Here is a 14,470-nt window from a genome sequence, read left to right on the forward strand (position 1 = left end):
TGGAAAATTATAGAAAACCTCCTTTCTAATACTGTCATTCAGACTGGTAAACAGGTTTCCACTCTATATCCCCATGCAGTTCTGGTGCTTCATGCCATCATTATCTCTTACCTAGACAGTGTAATATCCTAACTGGTCTGTTTGTCTTGATCCTCTGTCAGTCCATCTTCCACACAGAAGCCAAATTGTTCTAAAATACAAATACGATTTTGTGACTGCCTGGTTGAGTCCCGCTTATTGCTCATGGTTAAAATCCAAACGTCCTACACAATCTGGGCTCTGCTTACCTCTTCAGTTTCATCTCTCACCATGCTCAAAGTTTCACTCCTTTCAGCCTAGAGTCCTTTGCCAAAATACAACTGGTGCTGCCTAGGACTCTTTCCCCCTTAGTTCTCCTCTTAGAAGGGCTTCCTGAACTGCTCAAGTTTGGATTAAATACACCTTCTAAGGGTTTGATAAGCAATGTTGCTCGAAGGTAAGATCACTGATCTGCAAATTGCCAGTCTATGACAAGAAAATTACAGAAACTACAATTACTGATACTTTTATTTTACACAGATAATAACCATGGAGTAGAAAGGTTTTTTATTTTTATTTTTTAACTGGTTCTTCACCACAGGGCTTGACAAACACTATACTATGGCATAATATTTGTATCACAAAATATTTCCCTCCTTGAATGTAAGCTCCTAAGATTTCTGAAGCAATGCCTAGTTTTTAACAGTAGCCTTGGAGTGCCAGGGATATAGGATTTAAAAATACTTTTTTAGTGAATAAAAATAACTAGTTTAGAAAAGCAGTGATAGAAAATATCAGTCTGAAGTCTTTGGAGGTCCCAGCTAGCCATCTCTGCAAATAGTTTTCCCCCAAATCAGATAAAAACCAATTTCTATAGGATGAAAGAAGAGTTACATTGAGAAATTTCTTTAAGAAGTAACAGGTAAAAGCTAAAAAATTTGAATGTTCCTACAGTCTTGGAGCAGGTAATGGAATTGTATACCCTCTCCACATAGAGGGTTGGGGGGAATATATATGTATATACAGATAGATGTATATACATACAGTATTTGCAACAGTATCACAAATTGCTGAAGAACACATGCTCTAATTTGGTTATCAATATTTTTGGTCTCAGTATTCCTTGACACTCAAAAAATATTTAAGCCCCCCAAGTAGCTTTTGTGTGGTATATATTACCATGTTTGCCCATTAGAAATTCAACCTGAGGCTTAAAAAATACAGAAGTACATAATTCGGTTAGCTGAAGCCATCAGAACAGTAATTAAGAAAATGTCATTTAGCCTCTGAAAAATCTGTTGAGCATCTTTCTAAAAGTACATATTAATAGTCCCAAATGTGAAATTCCAAATTTTTTATTTTCAGGGAATGATATTTTACACATGAATAGTTGTAATTTATATATATAAATCAGTCCCAAATAAGGAGTATGTGTGTATCAGTCTCATAAGACTGGGCTAATTCTACTTGTATTAGTCATAATCATCTTCATCATCTTCCTCTTCCTCAGTTTCTTCATTCTCCTCTGTTGAATCTGCTGCTGCTTCTTGTGCAGCCCTGAAAGCCTGCTCCTCTTCCACAGTAGGGTCATCCATTTCTGTAATTTCTGGTCCACTGGGGTACTCTTGATAAACGGGTGGTGGAACTGGAGGTGTATAGCTGTCTGGACTATATTTATGACCCCAGCCTATGTAGAGATTTTCAAACTTTCTGTAAGTTAAAAAAAAAAAATGTAGATCATATAATTTTTCAGTAAGAAAAACTTATCCTTTTTGGTAGGAATAAAGTACTTAAGAGTATCATAGTCCCATAATGTTAAAACAGTACAGTATATTTAAAATGCACTAGAGATGAAATATCCCTACACGATTCTTCTACCACAGGGAGTTGTGTGTGTTTGTGCTCAGTTGTGTCTGACTCTTTGTGACCCCGTGTACTGTAGCCCGCCTGGTTCCTTTCTGTCCATGGGATTTCCCAGGCAAGAATACTGGAGCTGGTTGCCATTACCTCTTCCAGCGGATCTTCCCGACCCAGGGATTGAACCCACATCTCTCACATCTCCTGCATTGGCAGGTAGATTCTTTACCACGCACAACCTGGGAAGCCCACAGGGGGTTACTATGATCCAAACTGCTCAAGCTGGTTAAGAAAACATAGAGCCAGACCCTGTCAAAATGTACCCTACACCTGGACCACAGCCTTTGATCTTCTAATTATTTTCAGAAAAACAAAACAACAAAGTTAAAATTTGCATACATTCCTTAGAGTTAGGAACAATTAAGAAGTTGCCAATCTAGCAAACGGCTGCATGAGGAGTTGGGCTTGTGGTTAGAAACCTATGTGTGATTTTTCAGGTCCAACCTTGGGCAATCACAAAAGCTTCCCCTGGTAGACCTCATGGAGAAAACTGCTCTCTCCACACCAGACTTGGTGCACACCCGGGGCACTGCAATCTCAAAGGAGTTGTGGGCAAGGACTCTGGCCCCTCTGGCCTGTCATGCTCTTGATAGAATTGTGTTTCTGGCCCAGGTGCCTTTATTCCCAAGCCTCTTCATCTGGGGCCTTTAGCAGAAGTCTTCAGGCCCCTCTGCCAAGGCTTCCTAATGGGGGTTGAGTAAGAAAAGAGGAGACCTTATAGATGCTTTCCCCTACTCTGCCTCAGTACCTAGTAGCTTTTTTGTTTTGTTTTTGATTTTTGGCATTATGGCATGTGGGATCTTAGTTCCTCGACCAGCGATTGAATCTGCATCCCCTGGAGTGGAAGCTCAGAGTCTTAACCACTGAACCACCAGGGAAGCCCCAGTACCCAGTCCTTTTTTCTAGCCCTCCCCACCTTCCTCTGGTCACAGGTCCATACAACTGCAAGAGCCTTATGTTGAGGACTTCCTGGTCAGTGGGATGACCTCACAACTGTGCTGACCCATCTGACTTTCCACCAGTGTGGCATTCCATGTGGGCAAATGGAATGAGGTGGTGGACAGCAAGTAGAATCAGTGCTTCAACTTGCTTATGCTATCACAGTAAGTGATTAAAGGCTTGAAAACACTTTCATTTTTGGCTTGTTGATCTCATGGCTACTCTGACATTGGACCACTTAGTTCTCCAGCTCAGCCAAGCTTCTGACCTTAGGTTACTAAGTAAGAAATGGAAGCATAAGACAAAAGGATATGCTCTGGGTGACAAAAGGACATTGACTATCCTCTTATTCTAATTCTCTTGAAAGTGATAGCCTAAATCATACATATTTTAAATTATCTTTTCTCAAGATATCTTACAAAAATGATGACTCAATTTAACACTGCTTAGAATTACCTCCATGAAATGATTATCAATTACTCAAATAACCGTAGAATAAAAAACATTTTAGCTCCATTAATTGGATAATTCAGATGAAAACGCAGAAGTCTGAATTACTCTAATGTTCTGAATTTGATGCTTTGTTGTATAAGATGGATGTTGTTTGAATTCATCTTATGCCATTACAGACTTGGCATGCCAAAGAAGAGTTAAAACAGTAGTAAGTTAACATTCCAGTGATAACTTATAATTTCCAGAAGTTAAATCATCAAAATAACAGCCTTACAAGTGGGCACATACTTACTTGCCATTGGAAAAGGCATATGCTCCAGGCCAAAGGTTGGATCTAAGGACTGCAATCGCATATTGAGGAATGAGATTTGAGGATAACCGTGTTGTCCAAGGCGATGTATTCTGGATCTCTGTAAACCAAAGAGAAATTCAAAATAGATTTAACTCCTAAATAGACAAGCATGTACTGTGTAACAGAAAAGCTATATTTATAAACCTTAAAACACACACACACTTGACATAGAAAAGTTAAAACATCTGTTTAACATAGGATCAGGAGGGTATTATATGAACATCGTGGAACAATGAAATTTGAAAAAAAATGTGTGTTTATATATATTTGTGTTTATATATGTGTGTACATTTGAACAACAGAGAAAATAAGTTTTACCAATGGAGAGGAGGCCTGTGTGGTAGGGGGAAAAATATGTGATGACCAAATCATTATTGTGAAAGAGAGCTAGGGTTTGGAGCGTGAACACTCCAAAACTGAATAGGAAGAAAAGAATAGGAGAACAATAGTATATTGGAAAAAAAAAATAGTACTCCATGATACTTTACTCTATGTCATGTGTTTACGATCTGTAGAATGCAGAACAAGTATGATTAAAAAAAAAAAGATAACTGTCAGCATTTCTAGTAAGAGAGCCAACTTATGTTTCCCCTCTGCAATACACTCCTGCAACCTCTGTCCTAGAAAGTTCTCTGTGGGGCTGGTCACATTACACTCTTTACTCCCACCATTAACTACAGTGTGTGTGTGTGTGTGTGTGTGTAAAGGTTTCCCCCACTATCCAAAAGTAGAGCGCTCCTATGAAACCTTTTGTAAGCCGAAATGACATAGAGCAAAGAAGCAATTACCTTAGGACACATCTTGCTAATAGATTGCCAAGATAAACTGAGATAAAGCACAGAAGCTCCAAACACAATTCAAAGCTATGACAACTTGATGCTGAGTGTAGTTCCTGGGGAAGGAACTTGGAGGTGCCGCTCTGGCAGCCTGAATTGTGTGGGGCCCTATAACTACTCACAGCAAAAATGCTGAATATTATTTTTGTTTTGCCTTTAAAAAAAATTTATATCAGTGAAAATTGGTACTGATGTAGTTCTCTCATAAAAGCAAAGTGCTGTAAAGTGATTTTTTGAAAAGCAAGAAATACCTGTGTATATATTAATATATGGGTTTCCCTCATAGCTCAGTCAGTAAGGAATCCGCCTGCAATATAGGAGACCCCGGTTTGATGCCTGGGTCAGGAAGATCCTCTGGAGGAGGGCATGGCTACCCACTCCAGTAATTCCTCCCGGGAGAATCCTCATGGTAAGAGAAGCCTGGTGGGCAGCAGTCCAAGGGGTCACAAAGAGTAGGACACAACTGAGCAACTTAGCATGCAGCATGTCACCATGCCAAGATCTTATGTTATTTGGACTATATTCCCCACACTCTACATTTCATAGCCATGAGTGATTTATCTTGTAACTGGAAATCTGTCTCTCCTAATCTCCCTCACCCAATTCTCTCACCCCCCCACAATATAGTATTTTCTAATTAAGGCATGTACATTTTTTAGATATTATGTTATTGTACACTTAATAGACTGCAGTAGAGTGTAAACATAATTTTTATGTGCACTGGGAAACCAAAAAATTGACTCATTTTACTGTAATATTCACATTTTCTGCAGTGGCCTGGAATCTGTCTTACAGTATCTCCAAGGTATGTTCCTATACGGGCTTCCCTGGTGGCTCAGAGGGTAAAGCGTCTGCATGCAATGGGGGAGACCAGGGTTTGATCCCTGGGTCGGGAAGATCCCCTGGAGAAGGAAATGGCAATCCACTCCAGTACTCTTGCCTGGAAAATCCCATGGACAGAGGAGCCTGGTAGACTACAGTCCATGGGGTCGCAAAGAGTCAGACACGACTGAGCGACTTCACTTTCACTTTCATGCTCGTATATACATGTGTACATATTTATGTATGCCTGTATACATGCACACACACACATATATATACATATATGGACACAAATACATATGTAGGATATGTAAAATTACCTAAATCTTCAGAGATTGGTGTCAAGAGTGGAGGTCCCACTTCCTGCTCTAGGTCGTCAGGCTCTTCTCCTTTTTCTTCTTCTTTTTCTTCATCTTCTTCCTCCTCTTCCTCCTCACTTTTTTGTATGGGGTTGAACCAATTACAGCGCCCCTGGGTAAAAATACTGCAAGATCTAGTGATCTAATGAGGACCTTAAAATGCCAGAATATTCCTTTGGATTGAAGTAAGTATCTGCATGGTGTTCCACTGTGTGGCATATTGATCATTCATTCATTCAACATATATTTACCAAATGCTATCTTGATCTATGTTATTTCAAGCAAAATATTGTTACAGGGTATTTATATATTAAAATTATTCAAACCTTAGTGAAAAGGTAATAATGCATTTTACTAATTTATATGACAGTAAGTTATTATTATTAATAGCAACAATGTGATAATAAGATTAGGTATGAAGTTTTGAGGTTATAATTTCTCATTTAATTAACTCATTTAAGAATATCTCTTATCTACATCAAAGTATAGTGAAGATATTCTACCTGCCAATGAGACCGTTTAATGGACTGTTTAAGAGTGTGGACTCTGGATCCATTCTGCTCATTCACATCCGAAACTTATTAGATATGTTTCCCTTGTGACATTTCCTAAACTTTCTGCCTTAATTTCCTCATCTGTACCATAAGGATATTAGTCTTTTATACAGGTGTGAGTTTTAAATGAGCTACTATATATAAAGTGCTATTAAAAACTGGCAGAATAGATTCTATGTAACTACTCTATGACACTTGTTTTTGTTAAAATCTTTTATTGTTCATGCAAAAAAAGTTCCTTGGCTAATAAAAATAGAATAAAAGAACTCTTCCCAAAATTAATGTACCCATTTATATTTAACATGTAAAAATAATTTCACAACACATTTAAACCTAAATTCTTCCATAACTTGCCAAATACTCCATGTGTGTGCTTAGTTGCTCAGTTGTGTCTGACTTTTAGCAACCCCCTGGACTGTAGCCCACCAGGCTCCTCTGTCCATGGGGATTCTCCAGGCAAGAACATTGGAGTGGGTTGCCATTCCCTCCTCCAGGGGATCTTCCCAACTCAGGGATCAAATCCTGGTCTCCAACATTGCGGGCAGATTCTTTACTATCTGACCCACGAGGGAAGCTCAAATAAAATAAAGCCCATTTTACTTCCATTTGGAAATAAAATCTGTTTGAAGATCCTGGGTCTAAACGACTTGACAATTATATACCACTTTGGGTTTAGATTTTTTTAATTATCTCTGTCTTTGTCTACAGTCTGAAGGCCTTTGTCTTGAATATACTGTGTGCATTATAGACAGAATTTAACAAATATTTATTGACTAGCTGATAGGCTGAGAATTGCAAAACTCCTACCTGAGGGAGGATATGTTGTACATGATGAACCCAATTGGATAGGGATTCCACTAGATCAATCACTTGGATGCCTTCAAAATCAGGGTTTTCTTCAAAGCTATCTCTCCCACTTTCTATTTCTTCTTCCTCTTCTCCTTCTTCTTCACCAAAATGATAGAATCCTAGAGGGCTGACATGGGTCCCTGCTGAAATTCTGGCAATTTGTGCTCGTAAGTAATTACTCTCATTTCCTGGGAAGGGTGGGTAGCTTATAATGGGGGTATCTAATTGCCCAGTGAAAAACTTCTTGATTTTTCTTGCAATAACGATTTGTGCAGGTGTCACTGCTGGTAACTTCACCCATGGTCTTCCTGGTTCATTGCAAACAAAATAGACATATTTGTTGGCACCTGTTCTGCTTTCTTCTTTTGGAATGGCCTGAGGGGCCCTGTAAAAGGGCCTTGGTAATTCATCTTCATCGTCTTCATAAGCTTCACTATCTCCATTGTCCCTCTCTTCAGGTACGTCTTCCTCTTCCACCTCCTCTTCATCTTCTCCCTCACGGAATTCCACTTCAGCTACAATATAATTCATTTCCAGACCTAAGATCTTGCCCCAGAAACGACATTTTTGGATTGGGTGGGTGTCAGTAAGCTGCTTGAGGGCAAGAAATATGCGGTAAGTCTCATCTGTGCCCAAACCAACTCCAGCTTGTTCAAAATAAAAAGCTGATTCCATTATGTTTGGAAGAGCGTGTTCTGCCTGGGAATACAAGCACTGTGATTAATATTTTATCCATAAGAGAACTGCTTACAACCCGAAGACTTAATGCAATCCCTATAAAAATGACCTTTTTCATAGTACTAGAACAATTAATACTAAAATTTATTTGGAGCTACAAAAGACCCAGAATAGACAAAGCAATCCTGAGGGGAAAAGAAGCTGGAGGTATAACCCTCCCAGACTTCAGACAATACTACAAATGCTACTATAATCAAAACAGCATGGTATTGGCACAAAAATAGACATATAGATCAATGAAACAGAATAGAGCGCCTAAAAATAAACCTGTGTACCTGTGGTCAATTAATCTACAACAAAGGAGGCAAGAACAGTATACAGTGGAGAAAGGACAATCTCTTCAGCAAGTGGTTTTGGTAAAGCTGGACAGCTACATACAAATAAGTGAAATTAGAACATTCCCTCACACCATCTACAGAAATAAACTCAAAATGGCTTAACAACCTACATATGAGTCATGACACCATAAAACTCCTAGAACAAAACATAGGCAAAACATTCTTGGACATAAATCATAGCAATATTTTCTCAGATCAGTCTCCCAAGGCAAAAGAAATAAAAGCAAAAATAACAAATATTTGATCCCCACATGCTGTTTGTCCCCAGTCTTGTCAATACTATATACAGCTACATAGCCAAGTGTTTGGAGTAAGATATTTTTAGAAAAGATCAGCTAATGTCAAGTCCTTGACACCTATCACTTGTCCCTTCTGACTAGTCTATATCTCACTATGCAATTTGTGTCTCCTTATGAAGGCTACAGAGCTCTAGAGGGTTTGTGTGTGTGTTTACTAAGTTTCTTCATCATGTCCAACTCTTTGCGACCCTGTGGACTGCAGTCCTCCAGGCTCCTCTGTCCATGGGATTCTCCAGGCAAGAATATTGGAGTGGGTTGCCATGCCCTCCTCTAGGGGATCTTCCCGACCCAGATATCTAATTCGCGTCTCTTAGGTCTCCTGCACTAGCAGGCGGGTTCTTTACCATTAGTTCCACCTTGTATATCTCTACCCCTCCTATCTATCCTTGACTGAACTCTGTGTCCTATTTTGAACATATCTTACTCCAAACATCAAATTTGCAAGTATGTAGATGGTTTTAAATAGCCTAACAGTAATGGAACATAGAAGCTCAGTAGATGTACAGTATAAATTACTCAGTAGAATAAATTGCAAATATGCAGACTTTTAGGAAGCAAAGCGGATACTGATTTGAAGTATTTGAAGGTAAAATTTCTGTAATAGAGCTGATTTTATTCTTGAATGATAGCTTTTAATCTCTGTCACCAACTTTCTCTGTAAATATTTTCAACAATTTATCTTTGGGGATTAAAAGAAATATTTTATTTCTCTCCTATTGTGTCTGATTGACATAATATACATACCGTTAAGGTGCAATATGAAGAAGTAGCCTTGGAGGAAAATGCAAATGACATTAGAAGCTCTTTTAATTTTTCCAGTAAATTAAAGGGGAAAATATGCATCTTGATTGAAAGCCAAATTTTATGTGCCATTTATTCATTCATTCAACAAATACTCAATAAGAAACAGCTATGCACTCAGGCTGTCTCAGGCATTTTGGAAAATATAAAAGATGAAGGAACCATTTCCGCTGATACCAAGGGGTTTAGCCCCACAAACATAAAATAGCTAAATCTGTGAAATACTAAAACACAATGTGAAAACATAAGAAACTTTAACCAAGGAAATGAGTGGTGTGAAATGAGGTTGCAAATACTATTTAATAAACTATAAAAAGGCAGTGGGTATGAATTTAAAACCACACCCCATTCACCTCAAAAAACCCATAAGATTGACCTATTCAAATTTACAAGAGTGACTTACTATTTCATCTTCCAGCTCTTGGTCAGCTCCTTCTAAATTTCCCTGAAGAAAAAGAGTTTTCTGCTTCTCTGCTATTTCATAGGTTGCAAGCATCTCATTCTCATTTTGGAGTGTATCTAATTTTTTACTAAAATGTTCCATCTTGACATCTTGGCTAATATTTTCAATGATGTCCACAGCATTTTCAGGACGCTCATCTAAGACCTTGGTCAGCATTTCAGAAAGATGATCATATCTACCCAAAAGAGAAAATTCCAGATAATATCCCTGTCTAAAGCATTTGAAGAAACATTTCATACATATTCAATGGGTTTTTAGGAAACTTCAACAACCTGAAGACTTGAGAGATTTTTAGTGGAAAAACTCAGTAACTTTTACCACTGCCAAGAATAACTTATCCTAGAACTTTTTAAGAAATTCCTTCAATATGATATGAATATTTAACTTATTAAAGAAAAACACATTACAGCAAGATACATGTTCTACATCAGCTACATTTTTCACCTTTTATTTCAGATCAAAATCTCCCAGTTTTATATTTAAAAGTGACTAAGCTTATTTTTCATTCTTTTAACATAACTTCTTTTCCATCCCCCTTTCCTACCCCTCATTAAATCCAATTAATTTTTAAATCCTGCTGACTCTCTTAAGATCAGTTCTCTTTTTACACATTTCCTAAGCCAGTTATATACTTCATTGTTTTTAGACCTACAAGAAATACATTTCATATTGCAACCCCAACCCACCCCCCACACACAAACAGAGAGAAAAATGTCATCTGATGTTACTCACGTTTATTAAAATGTGATGCACTCTAATATTTTTGTCCTTTTCTGTTAAAACCACTACTGTAACTTTTTGTTTCATAACTGAGTTAGTGAAGCTGCCTCTAACCTCTCTATTGATTCATAATTAATCTCTAATCTCTCATTAATTCATTACATTTTACACAGAACTGCTAGGAGGTGCTTTTTAAGATACCAGTTTTACAATGTGAAATTTACTACTGAAGAACCCAAAATGCCTGTCAAACTTCTCTCAGGTGAGATAGAAATTCCTCTGTCCAGTGTGAGGACTTGCATAAATTACCTCTCTGGTGGATAAGCACTGTATCTCTTCTTTCATTTCTAATAATTAGTTCAGTTAGAATGGCTGCCTAGCAAGGTAAATCTACCAAATAGCCCTTTCATCTTGTTGCTGTCTGACTTGAGATCCTTTGCTTGCTGTGCCCTATACATATTTTTCAAGAAATGATTTAAAATACACTTAATCCTCAAAGTCTTACCACTCAGATTATCCCTGAAACTCTTCTTCCTCAGTGTGGACTGGGCCTTTCTAAAATCACTGAAACACTGTGGTGTAATTGTGTACATTATATATTTCTCATTCAGCAACTGCAGTAGGTTCTTCCAGGGCTGAAATTAGGTTTTTGTTTATTGTTTTAATATATCTCTTTATTATAGTGAAACAAAATGGATGTTCAATAAATCCCTACTATCTTTAACCTGCCCTAGTTATTTAATTCTTTCTTTAATATCTGTATTTATCTAATGGATCTTAAGAACATCAAAGAAAAATAGGTAAATTATATGCACAACCAATGTGAAGGACAGTTTGCAAATATTATATATGAAGAATATCTTATTCTCCAAAAATTGCTATTTTTATATAAATGAACAGAAATGTTATGACTGACAGAAAAGAAGAAAGCAGTCTTTTTTTTGGAGGCTTTTTATTCAACAATATGAAAACCAATTTTGTATTTTAGTCAAAATTGTTTTAATGGCAATTAAAAAAATAGCTTTCAAGGTTGTCAAATAAGAGCTGTGTATAAGATATGGAGTTTAGTTCATCTTTAATGAGCCATTTTTAACTACAGTCTATAAAGCACTTAGAAAGTAATAGTGAATATTATGGATGGTATTCAGTCCTGGGTATTCGTTGGAAGGACTGATGTTGAAGCTGAAACTCCAATACTTTGGCCAGCTGATATGAAGAGCTGACTCATTTGAAAAGAGCCTGATGCTGGAAAAGGTTGAGGGCAGGAGGAGAAGGGGATGACAGAGGATGAGATGGTTGGTTGGCATCACTGACTCAATGGACATGGGTTTGGGTGGGCTCAAGGAGTTGGTGATGGACAGGGAGGCCTGGAGTGCTGCGGTTCATGGGGTCGCAAAGAGTCAGACACGACTGAGTGACTGAACTGATGGATAGTATTCATTTATTACCTCAGAGACTTAGCATTTGGACACTAAATTAAATTTGGCTATTTAAGTAATGTCGGTTATAAAATAATTCAGTAAAAGAAATTTTCCCATTTTATGTTTTGTATTCAGTTTTAAATTGTGAACTTTCACATATTTATAATGAGCTTTTTTGACATTTTATCAAAGTTTGTAAATTCTTGCTTATTATTTACCGAGGGAATTGTGACAAGAAGTTTATATCAGCAATTCAAGTAGAATCCAGCAAATCACATCCTTGAAGTTTAAGTAAATTGTAGTTAGAAACAGTTTTTATAAATAATATTTAATTTGGGTTCTGTGAAGACCTCTCACATTAAATATTAATTGATATCTTATTCTTCAGACTTTAAGATTATACTTCATATTTTTAAAAGCCAAGTAATAGCTTTGCCACATACATATATTGAATGGCATTCATTTAATGTTTGCTGACTAATCAGAAGACATCTCAGCAAATTGTTTTGAGGATTGTTGTCATGTTCAGTCACTAAGTTGTGTTCAACTCTGTTGCTGCCCCATGGTCTGTAGCCCGCCAGGCTCCTTCTGTCCATGGGATTTACCAGACAAGAATACTGGAGTGGATTGTCATTTCCTTCTCCAGGGCACCTCCAGGGGATCCCAACTGAGGAATTGAACCTGCATTTCTGGCATTGGCAGATGAGTCGTTTACCGCTGAATCACCAAAGAAGCCCCCATGTTGAGGATTAACTAGATTCAAAAGGTCTAGACTGTGTCTCCTGTACTGCCATTAATTAATTAATTCTTTATTCAGTAAATAGCTGATAGCACTGTGCTAGGCATTAAATATATAGTGGTATTCAACACTCAAACGGTCCCTGTACTCTGGGGACCTGCACTTTAGAGGGAGAGTCAGACATTAAACATGTCTGTAAGTCTCTATACAATTATAAATGACCTTAAGTACTATGAAGGAAAGAGCAGTCAGTTATAATAGAGTTCTATGGAAGCCGATTCCTAAAAGATGTGAAGACAGCCAGCAAAGACTAAGGAGGACTTAGGGAAGAAGCCGTCTGGGCCGAGGGAGCAACACTCGAACTGACGAGGCCATGTGGTTGGAGCATAGCGATGGAGGAAAGCTAAGAGTCAGACAGTGTTGTAGCCAGAGAAATGTTGCGCAAATTAATTTTTCCATGACTTAGTCCCTTCATTTAACAAACAAACGGATTATATTAGACGTTTTCTCAAGTCCCTTCTAGCCCTATAATTTCGTTTACCCTATGATTATGTAACCCTGGAAGCAAGAACCTCTAGAAATCTAGACTCAATGATGAGACCTGAATCTTAGCTATAATAGGATGGTCAGAAAATTCCTGGGTCATTGGTTACCACATTTTAAAAGAGATCTGGATAAAATGGCATGTACTTGGGGTGGCCTGTATAGCAAGGAATTCTCCTGATTTGCCTTGGACTGAGAAGTTCCTCGGGATGCCATGCCTAGTCGGGACAGTCCCAGGTAAAGCAGGCAGTTTATCACTCCAGCACTGGCCTGGGTAGGGACTTGAAACCACGCCATACAAGCATTGAGAATGCTTAGATTTTGGTAGACAGTCCTTTTTAACAAGCATCCTGGAGAGATACTTTATGGTTTCTTTCAAACCCCAGATTCCATAATTCCTAGATTTTATTTCTGTGTATCTAGGATCTTTAAAGAAGCTAAAAGAAACTCCACCAGTGACCTGTCTTGAGTCCTACAATTCAAAGAGTTATGAAATCACTCTCTCACTAATCCAGACTTTTCAGATATACTTTCCTTCACCCACAGAAGCACATCCTCACACAGAGATAATCATACCCCCTCCCTTTGCCACATTTTCCTCTCTCTTTTCCTCCAAGACTTACAGATTTAAGCCCGACTTGCTACTGGTCTTCAGTAGGTAAGCCTTAGCATTCTGAATGGCAATCTCAAGCATGCTGGGGGCCACTTCAGAAGCCCCAGACTCAGGCTGATCCAGATGATAGTTATTGTTTGAGTCATCTTCTTGAAAAATGTCAAATCTCAGCTCTTTCTGTTTAGAGGTGTGGTGGCTCACATCCCTCAGTTCATGCAGCGGATATTTGGTTTGCTGAGGTTGATGAAAGGTGTTTCCCTCTGATTGACATATTTGATGAGGAGTTGATCCGCCTTTATCAGATAATTGTTCCAAATGGCCAACATGAGGTGTCTCAGCTTCAGAAATAACACTAGTGGTCTTGTCTGACTGCGATGGTGCCATAAAGTCCTGCCTGGCCAGAGCCAGGGGAGAAAGAGTGGAAGGGAGCTCCTGAGATGAGGAAGGTGGAAACGATGAGCATTGTCCTACGAGGTCATCCACAGGTCGATCCGGCGTTCTGGCTCCAGAGCCGGGCGTCCTAGGAGGGCTGCTCCTGGGCTGGAGTCCAGTTTCTGGCCTCTGCTCCAACTCTAGGGCCTCGGATAGCCCAAGCTCAGGATCTTGGGAAGTAGTTACCGTTTCTTCCCACGGCCGCCCTGTTTCCCCAAGTTCTTGGTGTTCTATTTTTTGGTTGACGGGGATGCAGTCTTCCAT

At 38.5% G+C, this 14,470-nt stretch overlaps 1 protein-coding gene across 1 annotated transcript; it reads right to left on the bottom strand.

Annotated features, from left to right (window-relative positions):
* Nucleotides 1–594: 594 nt before the first annotated feature.
* On the bottom strand, nt 595–14,470 carry RSPH4A (radial spoke head component 4A). Its single transcript, XM_043439335.1, has 6 exons — nt 13,785–14,470; nt 9,679–9,913; nt 7,058–7,798; nt 5,658–5,808; nt 3,620–3,737; nt 595–1,728 (listed from the first exon to the last, which is right to left on the bottom strand). The coding sequence occupies exons 1-6, from the start codon at nt 14,468–14,470 to the stop codon at nt 1,491–1,493; spliced, it is 2,169 nt and encodes a 722-aa protein (XP_043295270.1). The 3' UTR covers nt 595–1,490.

The sequence above is a fragment of the Cervus canadensis genome, chromosome 20 (assembly GCF_019320065.1).
Source record: "Cervus canadensis isolate Bull #8, Minnesota chromosome 20, ASM1932006v1, whole genome shotgun sequence".
NCBI classification, from domain to species: Eukaryota; Metazoa; Chordata; class Mammalia; order Artiodactyla; family Cervidae; genus Cervus; species Cervus canadensis.

What these genes read in the sequence shown, in the direction of transcription:
- RSPH4A (XM_043439335.1), bottom strand. Translation starts at nt 14,470, where the DNA reads ATGGAAGACTGCATCCCCGTCAACCAAAAAATAGAACACCAAGAACTT. An exon ending in TACAACATATCCTCCCTCAG is followed by an intron (nt 5,809 to 7,057) that starts GTAGGAGTTTTG and finishes ATTTTTACCCAG; the next exon opens with GGGCGCTGTAATTGGTTCAA. An exon ending in ACCAATCTCTGAAGATTTAG is followed by an intron (nt 3,738 to 5,657) that starts GTAATTTTACAT and finishes TTTGGTTTACAG; the next exon opens with AGATCCAGAATACATCGCCT.